General features: G+C 40.6%; 1 protein-coding gene across 3 annotated transcripts in view; it reads right to left on the bottom strand.

The window, feature by feature from the left end:
* The window catches only part of nedd4a (NEDD4 E3 ubiquitin protein ligase a), a 41,302-nt gene that overhangs the window by 12,473 nt on the left and 12,136 nt on the right, over positions 1-16,693 (bottom strand). For 2 of the 3 annotated variants that reach the window (XM_036136385.1, XM_036136386.1), the window contains 5 exons: positions 6,126-6,176; positions 3,483-3,544; positions 3,269-3,371; positions 2,050-2,210; positions 1,820-1,940 (listed from right to left, as the gene is read on the bottom strand). In XM_036136385.1, coding sequence (XP_035992278.1) covers positions 1,820-1,940; positions 2,050-2,210; positions 3,269-3,371; positions 3,483-3,544; positions 6,126-6,176 — 498 coding nt within the window. Of the gene's footprint in view, positions 1-1,819; positions 1,941-2,049; positions 2,211-3,268; positions 3,372-3,482; positions 3,545-6,125; positions 6,177-12,704; positions 14,340-16,693 lie in introns of those variants that run through there. The other variant, XM_036136384.1, reaches the window with a different exon arrangement.

Below are 16,693 nucleotides of genomic sequence, written 5' to 3'. Positions count from 1 at the left end.
GTAATGCAAAGTGCTTTACTGGAAAATAAGAGAAGCAAAAAGCAACACTTTAAAAACAAGAAAGGCACACTGAAATGTAAATAAATAAAAATATATAAGAAGTAATAAAAACTAACTTAAAATGTTGGAGTGAAAGAATTGCGAGTTATACTCACAAAGTACTTTGGAGCTTTTTGCACGCCTACTAATACACGCGAAGGACATTTTATGCATTTGAAGCTGCTGTAGAAGTAAGGTTTAATTCACTTTTTATGAAATAACATGTGACTTCTGGACGTCAATTCAATCAAATGCCACAAAAAAGGTATGAAAATCCATTCTCTGACAAACAGATTTTGTGTTATTAAACATTTGACCAAACATTTGATCAAAGCCTTTAGGCTATGTTGAGCTGAAAGTCATTGGGTTCATTATAATGGAGGTGGAGCTATCTACACCCAGATAAAAAGGTTCAGTTTAAGATGTCACAAGACATCTTGACATCTTTTATCTTAATTTAACCTTCCATAGTTCTGAGCTGATGAAACATGACAAATGTACTGAGGAACATTAGCATTTTTATCACAATACCTTATATTGTGGAGACACCACAAAACAAAATGAGCTGCATTAGAAGAAAATGTGCACATACACATAGCATTACACCACATAGCAAATAGACAAATTGATAAACAGAATGGGCTGTTCTTTATAGCATTGTGACAATACTCAAGTTCCCCAGAAGCGACCCAGCATGAGTCAGCCAATCACATTGCAGTATTATGGTTTAAGGCGGGACATACAGCTGTGATGAAAGCAAGAGCTGCCAAAATAAACATGGCAACGCAGGAGGACGCATTTGTAGCTGCTGCTACCCCATCTGTTTTGTCAGAATCCACAATTTAATTTTTGAAAGAAGAACAGCAAGAAGTGTCTGGTACATTTTAATGTGATTGGCTAAAACCAACGTCCCTCCTTTCGCCTCCCGGATTCGTTGGGAGCAGACCCAGATTGACGACGTGCAGAACTAAACCGAAAGTGCTACACATCTTCAATCTGGCATGCCAGGTTAAGGAAATCCCTTAGGCTGCTGGTTTTATAGCAGAATTAGAAAACACTTCTGTATTTAAAGGTTGAACAACTTTAATTAGCAGGGTTATTTATAAGGACCCATGCCGTCAATCAAACATTACTACCTGACAGAGTCGGAAATACATTTCTACATCATTAAACATCCATCCTGTCGGTACATATCCAGCTGTAAATTTAGTTCACAATACTAGTTATGTATATATTATACTCATAGGACAAATCTATCAGTAAAATTCTGTTTATAATAGTATACATCTCTATATTTATTCAGTACATATCCATGTCCTGTACTTATGGAACCATTGTTTATCCTGCACTTGCTGCTATTGCACCTCTGGTTAGACCTAAACTGCATTTTGTTGCCTTGTACCTGTACCTGTGTAATGACAATAAAGTTTAATCTAATCTAATCTAATCTAATCTAATCTAATCTAAAGACTCAAGAGTATTCCTCTTTTCTGTGAATAAAGGTGATATTGCTATGAATAAAGTATCAGGGTGTGCAGTGTTGTTTGTCCCTGTAACCTGAGGACGGAGCCTGACTGGGTTAACAAAGTAACCGTGTAACTACCATTCTAGTTCTGTAGTTCTTATTTCTGCGTGGAGTTTTTGGTTCTGTCAAACCAGAAAAGCTTGCTTGCTTTGCAGCATAGTTCTGAAAAATGGGTTTGAGCGTAAAAAAACCCAAATAAACAAAACAATTATCTAACCAATTGTAGGACTGAAGAGAAAAACATAGTCGTGTTACCTCTGGAGACTCGTGTGGGGTGGCGGTCTCATCATGGTCCGAGATCTGTCTGCGTGTATTTAAGGCATGTTCCGCGTCTGTGCTATTGTTCTGCTCTCTATGACTTTCCCCATTGCTCTCCCTTTATACAAAAAAAATAAAAAAAATACAAACACACACGTTTGCTCTCATCCGTTAGGAATGAATCTGAGGAAACAATGTTACCCGTGTAGACATGCAGGATATCCTACTGTGTTGTCGGCCGGTGCCACTGCATGGTTCTGGTCACGTGGTTGACGAAGTAGGTTCTTCCCAGGTTGTCCTGCCGCTCTTCCCAGCCGGGAGGCAGAGGAGGCAGCAGCTGGCTCTGTCTGGGACCGGACATGTCCTGATCCAGAGACTCCCAGGTAGGCTACGCAGAGGAATAGGGGGTTTAAAAGGGAGGAAAGTGTACTTAAGTCAGTGCAGAGGTAACACCGATTATAAATGTATGATAGTATTGATACACGTTCAAACAGGTTGCACATAAGAAGAGGTTAGAGCTTTGATTACACTAAAGTCTGGTGTTATTGTTACTTGATGGAGCAACACAGAGCAGTGGATATCCCTCAAGTTGAGTTCTTGATTTAAGTTTTTTATTTTTTAGCAAATAAAAACCTGAAAAAATGTGGTGTGAAATTGCATTTAGCAGCCCTTAGGCAATATTTTTGCAGAACGCTGCTGCCAACACCATGTTTCACTGTGGAAATTGTGCGCTCAGGGTGGTAGATTTCCCACCATGGCTTGTTAAATATTTATCTCATGTAATCACACCACCTTCTTCAAGAGGAAAGGAAATTAAATACAAACCTTTCAGATATTTTTATATTTGTTTTTTGTAAAAAATGCTTCTAAGCATTCATCGTTTCCTTTCATTTGTCCATTATGTCAAACTGTGTGTTCTTTAACATACAAATCCAATTAAATACACCAGAATTTTTACTTGAGATGAGAAAAAAAAAATGCAAAAACAATTCATTACTTTTACAACGCACAACATGAAACGCCCCATTAACATTTCTGTTGTACATTACGCAAAGTTATTTACTGATAACTGAGGCTAATCTAGGTCTAGCTAAATGGCTAATTAACCATTTACATGGTTAATTAGCAGTAATTCATTTGATTGATAGAGGAACGTTAACAAAAAGAACCCATATTTAATAACTTTGGAGGAATCACAGCTTTGGTTAACCCTTGTCCCGCTGTGACTACACACTATCCCGATATCTTCTAAGGATAATGAATCTTTTCTCATAATTTAAGCGAATACTCTAAAGAATTCGATTAGCTCTTGGCTGAGTGAGCCTTATTAGTTACAGGAAGCCAAAAATCTATTAAATATTCAGAATTATGCTCTAAAAGTGAACTGGATACTGTGAAGACAGGACGTTGGCTTATGATGATCATTTCCAATCAGGTTTAGCTTACATCCAGTTCCTCTGTCTGATCTGCCGCTTCCTCTTCTGAGCCAGTGTTCTTCGGCAGGTAGGTCATTTTGAGACGCAGATTACCTTTGACTCTGGACTTATGGCTAAGTAGGAAAGAAAAACAAAAAAGGAAAAAAAAAAAAATGTTGAGTTGGAGCCAAGAAACACGAACAGGAATTTCCAATAGCAGAGCGAAAGTATCATGAAATGCAAACCTTCGGGGGTGGAGCAGAAAATCCTTGAATGTGTATGGCCTACTGGAGTTAGGATTTTCTGTCTGAAGGAAACAAAAACAACAACAAAGAGTAATGCTTTAACTACCAGTGCAGAACGTGGCGTTACAGCGCCATCATTTTGAAATACATGGCAATCTGGATCGATGGTGGCGGTGCACAATGAAGGATAATTTTGTATTTACAATTAAACAAAAGCAGAAAGGTGGCATAAACAGGGCAGGCCGTGTTTTCAAAACTGTGGAGAGCGGTATGGAACAGAAACCAGAATAAGGGTGCACATGTTTATGTTTACATGGAGACAGAGGTGAGACTGAAGACGGGAGATCATAATAGTAGAAACGAAACGCATGCAGCTTTGGAAAACGATAGTCTCGAGAAGACAAGAACAGGGACGGCTCTATGGATTCAAGGACATTGAGGGCATTTAGAGGTGGGCGGACTCCAGATCTCCCTGTCCTGGTGGCTTATTCTGCTGTTTTATGCACCTTCAGTTTGAGTTACTTTGCTTTTTTTCCCTGTAGAGAATGTTTAACTATGCATCTTTCACACATACAGTATGTTCCTGTCAGTACTCTTGCTCAACTGCTGCTTGCCCTTCACGAGCTGTTCTTACAGAGGGAATCTGAACAACCGGGGGCCATGATTTCCAGATTAAATGCAAACAGAAAACAAACAAACAAACATGCACTTAAAACGAATCTTAACACCAACACCCCTCTAATAATTTGCCCTCCCCAATAGCCAGAGATCCAGTCGCCACGTCGACAAATGGCAGTTTTGGTGTTTCGGCTATTGTTTTAATTACTGTTCCAGTTTCTCTTCCTGTTCAGTTTTGGTCTAGAATCTTTCTTTTTTTATTATTATTATTATTATTAGATTTTAGCCTTTCATTGAAGGAGGGGGAGTTTTTATTGCTAAGTCCTCTGCGTGGTTTTAAACTAGCTATTGTTTATATTGAAAGTATGTCCCTTAGTATTACAAAGTCTCCAACAGGCATTTCTTCTGCCTAGATGTCTGTCTACATACTCATTTTGTAAAGCCTCAAAACTCTTGAATGACCCCTTTCGGAGAAATGAATTACAGGACGTGAGGCCGCCGTGTAGCCATTCCTCTTGTCAGAGGGCCTTCGTCTGTGTGCTGATCACATGGGCTTTCAACAGCAAAAGACTGCAGCTCACAACGCCCGACTGACAAAGGACTTCTTCCAAGAGAATAACGCGCTATCTATCTATCTATCTATCTATCTATCTATCTATCTATCTATCTATCTATCTATCTATCTATCTATCTATCTATCTATCTATCTATCTATCTATCTATCTATCTATCTATCTATCTATCTATCTATCTATCTATCTATCTATCTATCTATCTATCTATCTATCTATCTATCTATCTATCTATCTATCTATCTATCTATCTATCTATCTATCTATCTATCTATCTATCTATCTATCTATCTATCTATCTATCTATCTATCTATCTATCTATCTATCTATCTATCTATCTATCTATCTATCTATCTATCTATCTATCTATCTATCTATCTATCTATCTATCTATCTATCTATACTATACTATACTATATCCCCGTTCAGGGATGGATGGTAATGAGGAGTTTTCTAAAACAGATGTCAGCTCCAGACTGTGGATGCCCTTAATGAAGAGACCTTCACCACATAGGGCAACATTCCCGCCTCCTGACAGGAAGGACGTCTATCAAGGGCGTTGAAACAAATTAACCAAGAACATTAAGGTTACTAACTAAAGAATCATTTTTTTAACCATTTTAATCCTGCTTTGTTTTTGTTTTGTTTTTATTCTTGGGGTGGTGGGACTTAGCCTCGTGAGACCATCCTGATCTCGCGAGCTTTCAAGGTTTCACTCGCAGATCAGTCTGGCTACTTTCCGTTAAAGAAAATTTGGAGCCGTTCACCAAACGAACGTCCAATCAGCAGTTGATTTGAGGCGGGTTGAAGGTGTGACTGCATCGAGGAAGCGCGACAGTTCAGTCTAAAGAACATGGCGGCTTCAGCCGATGAAACTAGCGTTAGCGTGGCTATCGAGCAGGTTTTATCGATTTTACAGAGTATTTCTTCACTGAAAGAAGAGCAAAACACTGCTCTGGAGGATTTTCTCAGAGGAAAAGATGTTTTTGCTCTTCTCCCTAATGGTTTCGCCAAGAGCTTGTGGTTGTGTTTTCGTCGTCGCCCTTAGTACGTCATATGCTTCATTGATCTGATTGGTTTATTTGGCCCGTCTATCATCAACATAGGCCAATCAGCTAACCAGTATTTTCGTCCCTTCCCAAAATTACTTCAACGGAAGGTTTCCAGATGGATATGCGGAGCAAATCTATCTGGTGGAGTCAGGTTAGGTGGGACTATGAGGTCAGATTTTGATCAGCCGATGAACTGTTCAGAGTTTAAGTCTTGTCTTCAATTATTTGCCCAATCAATGTTCCGAACCCCTAAGCTCCTGTTTCTTCTTTTCTGCGTTTTGAAGCAGCTCTAACAACCTGCTAACAATCCAGAGAGATTCATTTCACTTAATCCAGGAGATTAGGTGAAATTAAACCAGCAACAGAAAGTTATTACATCGCGTTCACAACAAGAACTCACCGGTATCTGATTCAAGGGCACGTCCACCTGACCCAGAAAGTCATCACGCGTCTGAAAAGGAGAGACAAAGAGACACACAGACATGAGAATCACCTCCAAAACTTTCTTGTCCGACCACTTTCAAAAAGGTATATGCCACCTAAAACTATATGTAAAGAGTGGAGTCTGTAGTCCGTCTACAGAAGTGTATCGTTTATTCATCTGATAGTTAGCTTTCCCCCTCACAAGCCGTCTTACGGTAAACAGAAACGTCGCTCAAACCCAACACCATTGCTCATCATGTAACAATCTCCGTTTGACCTAACACGGCGCTGTATATATTTCCATTTCATCTGCTAGGAATGTGTTTATCGACTCCCAATAAATAACCGCTCTGTGTTATTATTACAAGAGGCACCGGGATCAAAATAGTGCAGCATAAGCCAGATGGCCTGTCGCCGGTTTAAACACGGGGGTTGGCTTACGACGTGGCGCTTCTGCAGCCTCCCAGCTAAGCACAATGCAAGGCGGGAGTCCTGCCTTGTACCCAAATTAACACCCTGGACGGGTCAAACGGCCTAACGGCGGAACGAGTGTTGACGCGCGCATAAAACAGACTGACCGGGTTCTTCCTGCCCAGTCACCAAGTAGGGAGACAGCTGAAGAGACAGACCACGCATTAATCACACCCACCACTCCTAAACAGTCACCTAGAAAGCCATTGTTCCAGTCTTCTAATTTCATATTTGCTATCAGCGCACTTACTCATCTCTCACGAGGCACAACGTTTTTTTTTTTTTTCCTTTTCTTTATTGCACGTGTTATTACAGTGACGACAGGTTTTATTGCAGTTTTACCATCAAGGCCTTTCTTTCCAGAAACTTTCCATTTCTAATCAGCGGGTCCATGCTTACGCAACATATCTCAGAAATATTGAGTAATGAAGAGTCTATGAGCGCTGAGTTGTCATCATGACCAAGATTATTCATTTCCTTTTTAACCGTCTGCCCGGTAAGCGCGTCCAGTGCTCTTCAGGCATGGCTCCAACATAAGGTCACGCCCACGGATTTACTAGATTGTGTTTAGAGTATTTACAGTGGTTGTAGCAACATATTCAACACAGGCAGGAAACTGCCTGTGTTGAATATGTTGCAGGAAACCACTGCAGGAAACCAAGGAGTTCCTGAAATACAATAAAAACAGCATTCTTTTTAATTGCTATTGGATCGGTGGGAGAAATTTCAAGAACATAGAATCCACTGCATAAATCAACTGTTGTTAAGGTTTTAAAAATGCAGATTTTAAACCAGAAAGCAGGGAGCAGGTCGCTTAGCCACATCGGCATTGTTTACTTTTGCAGTTTGAGTTGTTTTGCACCAACACTGCAAAAAGGGAACTAAAAGTAGGTAAAATCCTCTTGAAATTAGTGTATTTTATCGGTAAATCATTTTATTTGCCAATGGAATAAGATTTTTGTACTTGAAATAAAAACAATTCATCTCTATCATCTTATTACAAGTGCAGGATATCTAATCATCTTATTTTAGGGGTGGAAATTCTCATATCATTGGCGAATAGTCTTATTTAGCTGCTCAAATCAAGGAAAAATATACAGATTTAAAGAACATTTTACTTTTAGTTCCCTTTTTGCAGTGTATGAGAAGGAGCCAACCTTCAGTGAAACGTTCTGGACTCACCCGGCATCATTTCAGGCAGTTTCACAACCATTCATACTTTGAAACCGCTCACACATTTTTTTCCTAGTCAGAAAACGTCTCTTAATTTACAACAGGCCCGACAACTCACAGGAAGGCTAGGTGGGTCAGTGACACAGTTAATCTTTGACCCGGTTACTGTGGCTTGTATGTTTCAGACTGAAGCATTCAGAAGAACCGGGTCGTGGATTTCTGAGAATCGGCACCAGTGGATGTCCAGACCTGGTCAGCAGCAATAGGAACTGATAGGATATTGCCATCTTTAGATCAAATACTAGTAATATTTTTTAACTAATAACAGAACAGAGGAGTCTCTGAAAAACAAGAGAAACCCATTAGGAACAATAAGCTTTGACTCGTTTTGAAGCATCTATTCTGATATTAGCAGAAAGGCTCATTTGCAGGGAGGAAGTGGTAGCTTAATGGACATTAAAACAAATTAGATTCCCGCTTCTTAATTCATACAGTTCAGGGAAAACATCCCTCACACACACACTCACTCTCCTGCTTAATGAGGTCATTACTGGGCAATCACCTGAACCCACGAAAAATCATAAAAGCTGTGTTTGAAAATTGTGTTTATTACATAAAATGTTGATTTCTAAAACGCCTAGAAAGTTAAAACCTTAGTTCTGTTCTGTAAAAAGATTACTTTCTTACCTTTTCATTTTCATCTTGAAAATTTATGTTTTTATTTGGGATTTAGGCGAAATGTTATCAGTAGTTTATAGTTATAAATCATAACTCAAACACATATCCATGAAAGGTCAAATCAGAGAAACCAAACCTTTTACCCTCTCTGCTTTTTCTGGAGCTGTGTTCATAAATCTAATTGAAACTAACCTCAGCACAACCAGTACAGTAGTCGCGTATGAGGAAGTGGGACTTATTCCTGAAGCTGCTCTCATTACACGCACTGGACTAAAAACTCAGGAAGGCCATAAACATGCTTTTATTTTGACCAAATACATCAACATCAAACACCCTCCTTTTTAAAGAGGCCTTTAGTTACAAAGGTTATCATTATCTACTATTTAAGGTCAGTACTCAGTCATTTTATCTATGCTTCTTGGTTTTTATGTTTTAGATTTGATCTTATTCATCTATTTCATAACTACTACTATCATTGGAGGTGGAAGTAGCAGTAGCAATAGTTCAAGCTTTGGTTTATCTGTTTTTCTACATTTATTTTATCATCCAATACCTGATTGATGATTTGAAAGATGTAGATTCTCACACAAAAATCTAAATATCCATCAACTCTATTCTATAAATCTTGAATGGGGTCTATTCTAATTAATGTATGAATTTATTGTTCGATTGGCTACTTCCTTTTCTAACATTTTATCTTAAGTCCGTTAATTTTGTACTCATTGTTTTGTTTATATACACCCCCCCCCCAACATATTGCCACATTAAAAACAAATAGTACTATTATTACTTTTAAAATGTATACTGTATGCTTTGCCTGCTAATTTTGTAAAATATCAATAACAGTAGTATGTAGCACCTGCCAAGCATCGTCTAGTTCCTCGTGCCCTTTTCTTGGAAGTTTCCCCCGGTGAGCCAGATTTAAAAACAAGGACACAGGAGCTCTGAGCAAACACAGAGTGCTCAAAATGAAGTTATAATGAATGAATAAGATGATGTTATAATGAAGTTAAGATGAATTTCCATTCAGGGGATCCCTGAAGATTCAGGTGACACCAAACGCTGCTCGGTTTTCAGCGTGACATTAAGGTCCGATCAAAAACCGTAGCGGGAGGCAAACCGCATCTGTCCGCGTCTTACATGTTCAATGACAAACTGCTTTAGACAGGTGGGGAGGCGGCTTGGGGAACCAGAGCTCCTCAGTTAAATGGTATCAGAGCGGGCGAACTAAGCGTGCGCTGATGATGACGAACCACGGCAGCATCTGCGAAGACGGACTTCGCCGTCAATTCTCACGATCGGGGAAAATGTGTAGTATAAACATAATTAGTTCAACTCCAATAGTAACTAAAAGGTCACACTTTTCCAGAATGGTGGCTGGAAAACAATCTGTTGAAGCTGAGGAGGTCAGCTGGGCATCGAGCATACGTGGGGGTAGGAGGGCATTTTTCCTAATAGGGGTCTGACGTCTTTAAAGAACATGCACTCCTGCAGGAATTTGTAAGAACTCCAACAAGCAAACCGCATCCTCCTAAAAAGATGCACGTGTTCAAAACCTTAAATCATCAAGGTTTAAGCCATTAAAGCTCCGATTTTTCCTTGCATTTATGTATTTCTGCTACGGCATTACAGACAGTTAAGACAACATAAACTGATCGGTAATTGTTTAAAGATGGTTTTCATAATTATGACCAACATTTGTCCAAAATACAGCTGAAATGGGGTCTGAGTCATGTTTTCCCCTTTCAGTTGTGCAACAGAGTCACATCTGGTTGCTCATTAACTTTTGTGAGGAAGTGCGTGTGTTATGAGGGCGAAACAGATAAGAAGAGCAAGGCTGAAGGTTTATTTGAATCTCAGTTATCTGCATCACAACAACCAAGCATTACCTGAAGGGGATCTAAAACTATACTGTACAGTCAATGCAATTCTGCTAAGAAATACTATTATATTAAAAAATATATTTAAAGCTCATTTAGACATATTTTTAATTAAATATTTGAGGCCAATTATACTTTTTTGTTCCCTTCCACTGGCTACTATTTTATTTGAACTATTATTTACATCATAAAAGGGCGGTTGTGAGATTCTCATGTTATGATTGAATGAGTGAAAGCACCATGATGTCATGTTACACACGCAAACATTTAAAATTAAAAATCTATAATAGCTTATATTTAAGAGAAAAAGCAAAAATTAATACTACAGGCAAAATAAAATAACGGCGAGTATTACCGTTATGTTGTCATCTATAGCATTTATTATTATGATTGTGATACAGTTAATTTAGCAGAATATCACAACTTTCTGCCATTCTGCTCTTTACAGAATAACAAATTTGTTAATAATTCCAAAAAAAAAATTTTTTTTTTTTTAAGCAAGGGAAAACATGTAGCAGTGAGCAGCAACAGGTAGAGGTGGGGCAGCAGCACAGCGTTGGTATATATTCCACACAGGCGGTACAATAAGACGATTATAGCTGTTTAATGACGAATTATGTAGCAGGTCTGCAGTTGACTGCATCACAGATTTTGTGAAAGTAAATATTTCCAAACATTTTAATTTGCACGTCTTCTAAGCTTGCTGACTGGCAGTGTGCAGCAACGGGTGGAGAAGGAGTAGTATTGTTATTCCTTTATGCTCCCTTATACCAGAAACGTTTTCCCGTCACTCCGACCCGGAAACTGACCCCGCGTGCCAACTAGGCCACTCATGACGGGGGAAAATATTCAAACGAGCAATTCCTACCAACAAAGGTAAAGAATTTGTGGTCTGATCTTCAGAGGTTTTTACAAACTGCTGTTTAACAAGGGTGTGAGTGCGCTGCAAAAACATGACTAAAAATAAGTAAAGTTTTCTTGAAATTAGTGTATTTGTCTTTGACTTGAGCAGCAAGTTTACATGATCTGCCAATGGAATAAGATTTTTGCACTTAAAATAGGATCAACTCTCATCTCCATCATCTTATTTCAAGTGTAGTTTACCTAATTATCTTAATTTAGGTGTAAAAATACTCATTCCATTGGCATATCATCTTATTTACCTGCTCAAATTAAGGACAAATACAGTAATTTCAAGATTTTTTTTTACTTATTTTTAATTCAGTTGATGTGTCACTGTACTAAAAGTCTCTAAACAGTATAGACTCCTTAATAGTCGCCAGGGGTAATAATGGGGCGTTATTAAGCATTTACGTTTCAGGAAAGGAGACAAATTATCGAGGTGGGACTCTTTTACTTGACAGCTTGCTAAATGTAGGGGGAGACCGATATTTGATATTCACAAACACTGCTGGGGGGGGGGGGGGGCTCAGGGAAGCTAACACACCACCCGATCACTTACTGGGAAAGGCTAACACCCCCCCCCCCCCCCCCCCACACACACACACACACACACACACACACACACACACACGTGTCCACGAATGGCTAGCATGGCCGCTCTAGTATCATGCTGTTAAATTTGAATCCGCAGGAGCAGCCTGTGCTTCAGAGCAGCAGACTATCTGGAGTCAGGAGGAATATTTCAGAGCCTCCTTATTTATATCAGCAGAGGGGGCACCGCATTTCCCAACGCTTAAAATAACCACAGTAAATACGGAGGCCGATCGCTCATACGGTTATCAGATTAATAGGAAAAAAACAAAAACAAGAAAAAAAAAAAAACAGACAGATTATTCTTAAAGTGAGTTTGCACACACGTGAACGATCAGACGCACCAGATGGAGGGGAACGGGTCTCTCAAATTTAAAATCGGTTCTTAGAAACCGTGGTCCAGATGGATTTACTGTAATGTAACTGAACACCTGCGAATGTTTGTCCACACTGAGCTTGTTAAATGCATAACTTACGCTCTCAGTTACTGGAGCTGCTCTCTCATGAGCGGCACAAAGGGCAACCCAGTTTTACCCACGATAGTGGAAGTAGGAAATAAAATGCAAATTTGACTTGGCCACAGTAACATAACACGATAACATTTAAAATAATGGAACAGCCTTTGTTATTCTATTTATTAAAGCCTGCTTTTGTCTTTGGTTGTGCATGTGACAGCAGCAGTAAAGAAGGCGGGCCGAAGCCGCGTGGAATGCGCTTGGACTGGTTAAACAACATTAACATGACATCCACAGCCCTCTGTCAAAGGGCCATTGTGCAACTGCCTCTACTACAAAAAAATTAAAAAACTTTCAGGCTTTTCAACTTTTAGCTTTGCAGCAGCCTGGCAGCTTGTTACTCACCTCCCTGTTTCCTTTGTGCCTCGTTTTCAACCCATTAGGGGCATTAGCGGGCGCCTTCGCGGGGCAGCAAGGAGACAAGTGGATGTGTACATGCGGAGAAAGAGGGCTGCCGAGCTTCGGGTTCGAAACGTGACATGAAATCCCCGTGTTGGCGTACGGCACCTCCAGAGAAAAGCTCCTCTGCATGGCGTGATGACAGTGTTTCCCTTGACCCTTCCCTGACGCACAGACCGCGCCGCTCCTCTCAGGCTGTTTAGCTGAGGAAAACAAACAGGCGGAGGTACTGCGGTAGAGTTTTCTGTGAGCTTCGTCCTGCCTCTCACAGAGTCCAGCTGGGTGATGATGAGCATCGGGGTGCTGCGCGCCGGCTGAGGCCGCTGATGTGGTTCTTTTTGCCGACGCCATGGGTCTCTGGTGGGCAAACCGCAGCATCACGCTGCTGGAGTGGAGATTGGACGACGGCTCCGTCCCTGTAATCCTGTCCTCCTGTTTGCATTTTGGTTCATCCTGTAAAGGGATGTTAAAGTGCACCATGTGTTTCGAGTCCCTAAACTCAGACGGACAGCTTCCCTTTGGCTGATCTCTACCCGTCGCCGAGCCATCAGCTTGGAAGAATTCACCGGCCTGGAGAAGCGGCGGATGAGACCCCCTCAACGGGGGCAGGGTGAAGTGAGCCGCGGGGCCGACCGGAGAAGCGGGCGGCGTGCTGCACGGGCTCTTTGGGATAATAACCAAGGAGGAGCAGCGGCGCAGCGGGACCTTGGACCTGCGGCAGACCTGGGTCCTCTCCTGGCTGCTCCTGTGCTTCTCCGGAAGCTCTGGCTCAAAGATGCTGTTGCTGCTGCAGTACCCGGCGTCGCTGGCCATGCTGCTGTTGCACGAGCCTCCGTCAGAACCGACACAGACTCCGCCGCCGCCGTCGCCGTCCTCGACGCCCCCTTCCAACTCTCCGCTCGGCTTCCCGCATGGCTGCAGCGAGATCTGCAACACACTCTTCCTGCTGCAACCTCCAGGGTTGACCCTGGATATGAACAGCGAGGAGCTCTGGCTGCTGGCGACTTCCGGCGAGAGAGGAATCACCTTCAAGTGGACAGAGCTGTGCGCCAGATTCTCGGCGGGGCCGTGCGCCGAGACGCCGACCGGGCTCTCTTCACCGTGGCAGCTGAGGCTCTCAGACAGGGGGTCCGTGTTGCTTCTTCGCGACGCGAAATGCAAGCGGAGCTGGCGTGCCATTTGTTTAACTCTCTAGTCCCCGCGGCACTGGCGAGCGGCGCATGATCAAACTCGCTGGCAGGGAAAAGGTAGAAATAAACGAGGAAAAGCAACTGTTCCACGCTCCGCTACGTGTCCCCGGTCATCAGTGCCGGTGTATCGCCAGAATAGCTCCAGTGACACGAGCTACATTCCTCTGCAGGCCGATCTCAGCTTTGAGTCAGAGCAGGCCATTGACACCTTTGAAATCGAAGCGATCGTCTACGTCTCGCCTCTTTAAGGAGTCTCAGCCTCACACAGAAAGCAAAGCCAAATAAAAACCAAACAAAAACACAGCAGTCCTGCACGCTGGATCCTAGACTGAAGCTCTGGCAAAGTGCGACATCTGCGTTGGGCCGCTAACTTGGGAGTCCCTCAGCTGCTATGCCACTAATGTTTCTGCTCCTCTGTGCCCACCCACCCCCACATAGTTTTACCCGCCGCTATTGGATTACAGGAAATCAAACAGAACGAATGCCAATGCAATTCTGCGTTAACCGAGGCCCCGGGTTGCAAAAAATACACACAAAACCAGGCCAAGCACCTTCTGCAGGAACTGGGTAAAGGCTGCTTGGAAAGCACATAAGTGTGATCACTGTGACATTAAAGCGGCAGGAGACTGGTTACACGACACCCCATGTAACAAGTCTATGCTGGTCTTATTTCTTCTTCGTGGACAGTCCAATTTATTAATGGCAGCCTATTGTGGGCGCCGGCCGATCTATTTTAGGCCGTTAGTCTGTTTCCAGATCAGCTCCAGTGTAATGTTTAATAGTAGGAGACGCGGCCAGGATAAGGCCATGACTCACTGGAGGACGCCGCTGCAGCGAGACTCATAACCTATTTTCTAAACTAGGAGCAAAAGCAAAATGTTTTTTTAACCTATTATCATGCAGTTCATACTACACTGCAAAAAGGGAACTAAAAATAAGTAAAGATTTTTTGAAATGAGTGTATTTTTCCTTGATTTGAGACTATTTGCCAATAGAATGAGATTTTTGCACTTAAAACAGGAACAATTCATCTCTAAAATAACATAATTAGACATCCTGCACTTGAAATAAGACGATGGAGATGAATATTTCCTATTTTAAGTGCAAAAATCTTATTCCATTGGCAAATAGTCTTATTTACCTGCTCTAATCAAGGACATTTACAATGATTTCAAGAAAATTTCACTTACTTTTAGTTCCGTTTTTGCAGTGTAGTAACTGGTAGTGCTAGTAATGTGGCAGCCACAGAATGACCATCATATATGTTGACAATACAATGACGCTTACTGTTAATATGCTCCAAGAGTTTGGAATCGACAAGAAGGAAACGTTTTATTTAATAAACCTTTCGGAGAATTAGTCTGTGTTGTAGACACCTCAGGCTGAGCCAGAAAGGTGTGGTTTGACCAAAGGCTAAAAATAAGCAGGAAATCATCAGCAGGTGCAACAGGAGGGAGGCAGCTCGACCTTTTTAATTTTATTATTCATTTATTTTAACCCCAAACGGGTTCATTTATTTCCTAATACTATTCAAATCAACCACCCTACATGTAAAGGAAATGGGCCGTTGCAATGGGCCTCCTCTGACTGGTGATGTTTGGAAGAAATCACCAAAGGATATTCACCATAAATACTGACAATTCGAGAACAAGACACTGAGAAAACAAAGCCAGTAAACAGCTGGACAACGTCGCATCAATGGTGTTCAAAAAGCACATTTAAATATGAAGACAGAGGTTTTATGAGCTCTTTGATAGTAAGATAATTTAAGATTTTGAACAACATGCATAACATAAAATAATTAAAAAAATATAAAAATCTAATTTAACCACCTATTTAAAGTTGATATTTTTCTACATTTTCACTTCCCAAATAACCCAACTTAAGTGCCTTTTATATAGCACACAATGTGCTCCAAGAGAAGTCATCATTTTATAAAACATCACACATAGGCTGTTGTGAGATTCTAACAAGCAGGATAATCTTGATTAAAATGACCACAGTTTGACAGTATTACAGTATTTAAACATATTTCACCATGTATGAAATAATCTTATGACTTTTATTTTTAAAACGGAAAACCAAAAAGTATTCCTACTGCTGCCAAAATAATATAACATATTGAGTATAATAATAATAATAATAATAATAATAATCCATCCATTTTCTTACTCACTTTATCCTTCATGGGATCGTGAGGGGTGCTGGTGCCTAATAATAATAATAATAATAATAATAATAATAATAATAATAATAATAATAATAATAATAATAATAATAATAATAATAATAATAATAATAATAATAATAATAATAATAATAATAATAATAATAATATAATCTCTGACATGTATTTGAGGTATTTTGAGACACTAAATTAGCAAAAACAACCAATTAAAGGCCATTTACTTTAACATTAGTTTTCAAGTAGAGTAAAGGTCTCAGCTATTCTGTTCTTTATACAGTAACAAGCCGATATGAGAGAATTAGTCAGGCTCTCTGCTCAGATAGCAGGCCTGAATTCGGCTGCTTAACAGAGATGCTGCCCTGCTCCCAATTTGGAACTGTAGTTATGAGGGTAATAACTGCATAAAGCGTAAAGGACGGCACTCCTTTAGTTTCCACACCTTCACTGTCCACATGTGTTTTACAAATGGAAAGATTTCCAAACCTCAGTTATTTCAGCCTTTCAGTTATTTAGTTCAGCTATCTGCTCCAACGACATGCATTAAAAGCTGATCCCAC

Source organism: Fundulus heteroclitus, chromosome 4, assembly GCF_011125445.2.
Source record: "Fundulus heteroclitus isolate FHET01 chromosome 4, MU-UCD_Fhet_4.1, whole genome shotgun sequence".
In the NCBI taxonomy this organism is placed as follows: Eukaryota; Metazoa; Chordata; class Actinopteri; order Cyprinodontiformes; family Fundulidae; genus Fundulus; species Fundulus heteroclitus.
The sequence above is the reverse complement of the archived record's forward strand: the minus strand, read 5'-3'. Positions and strand labels throughout refer to the sequence as shown.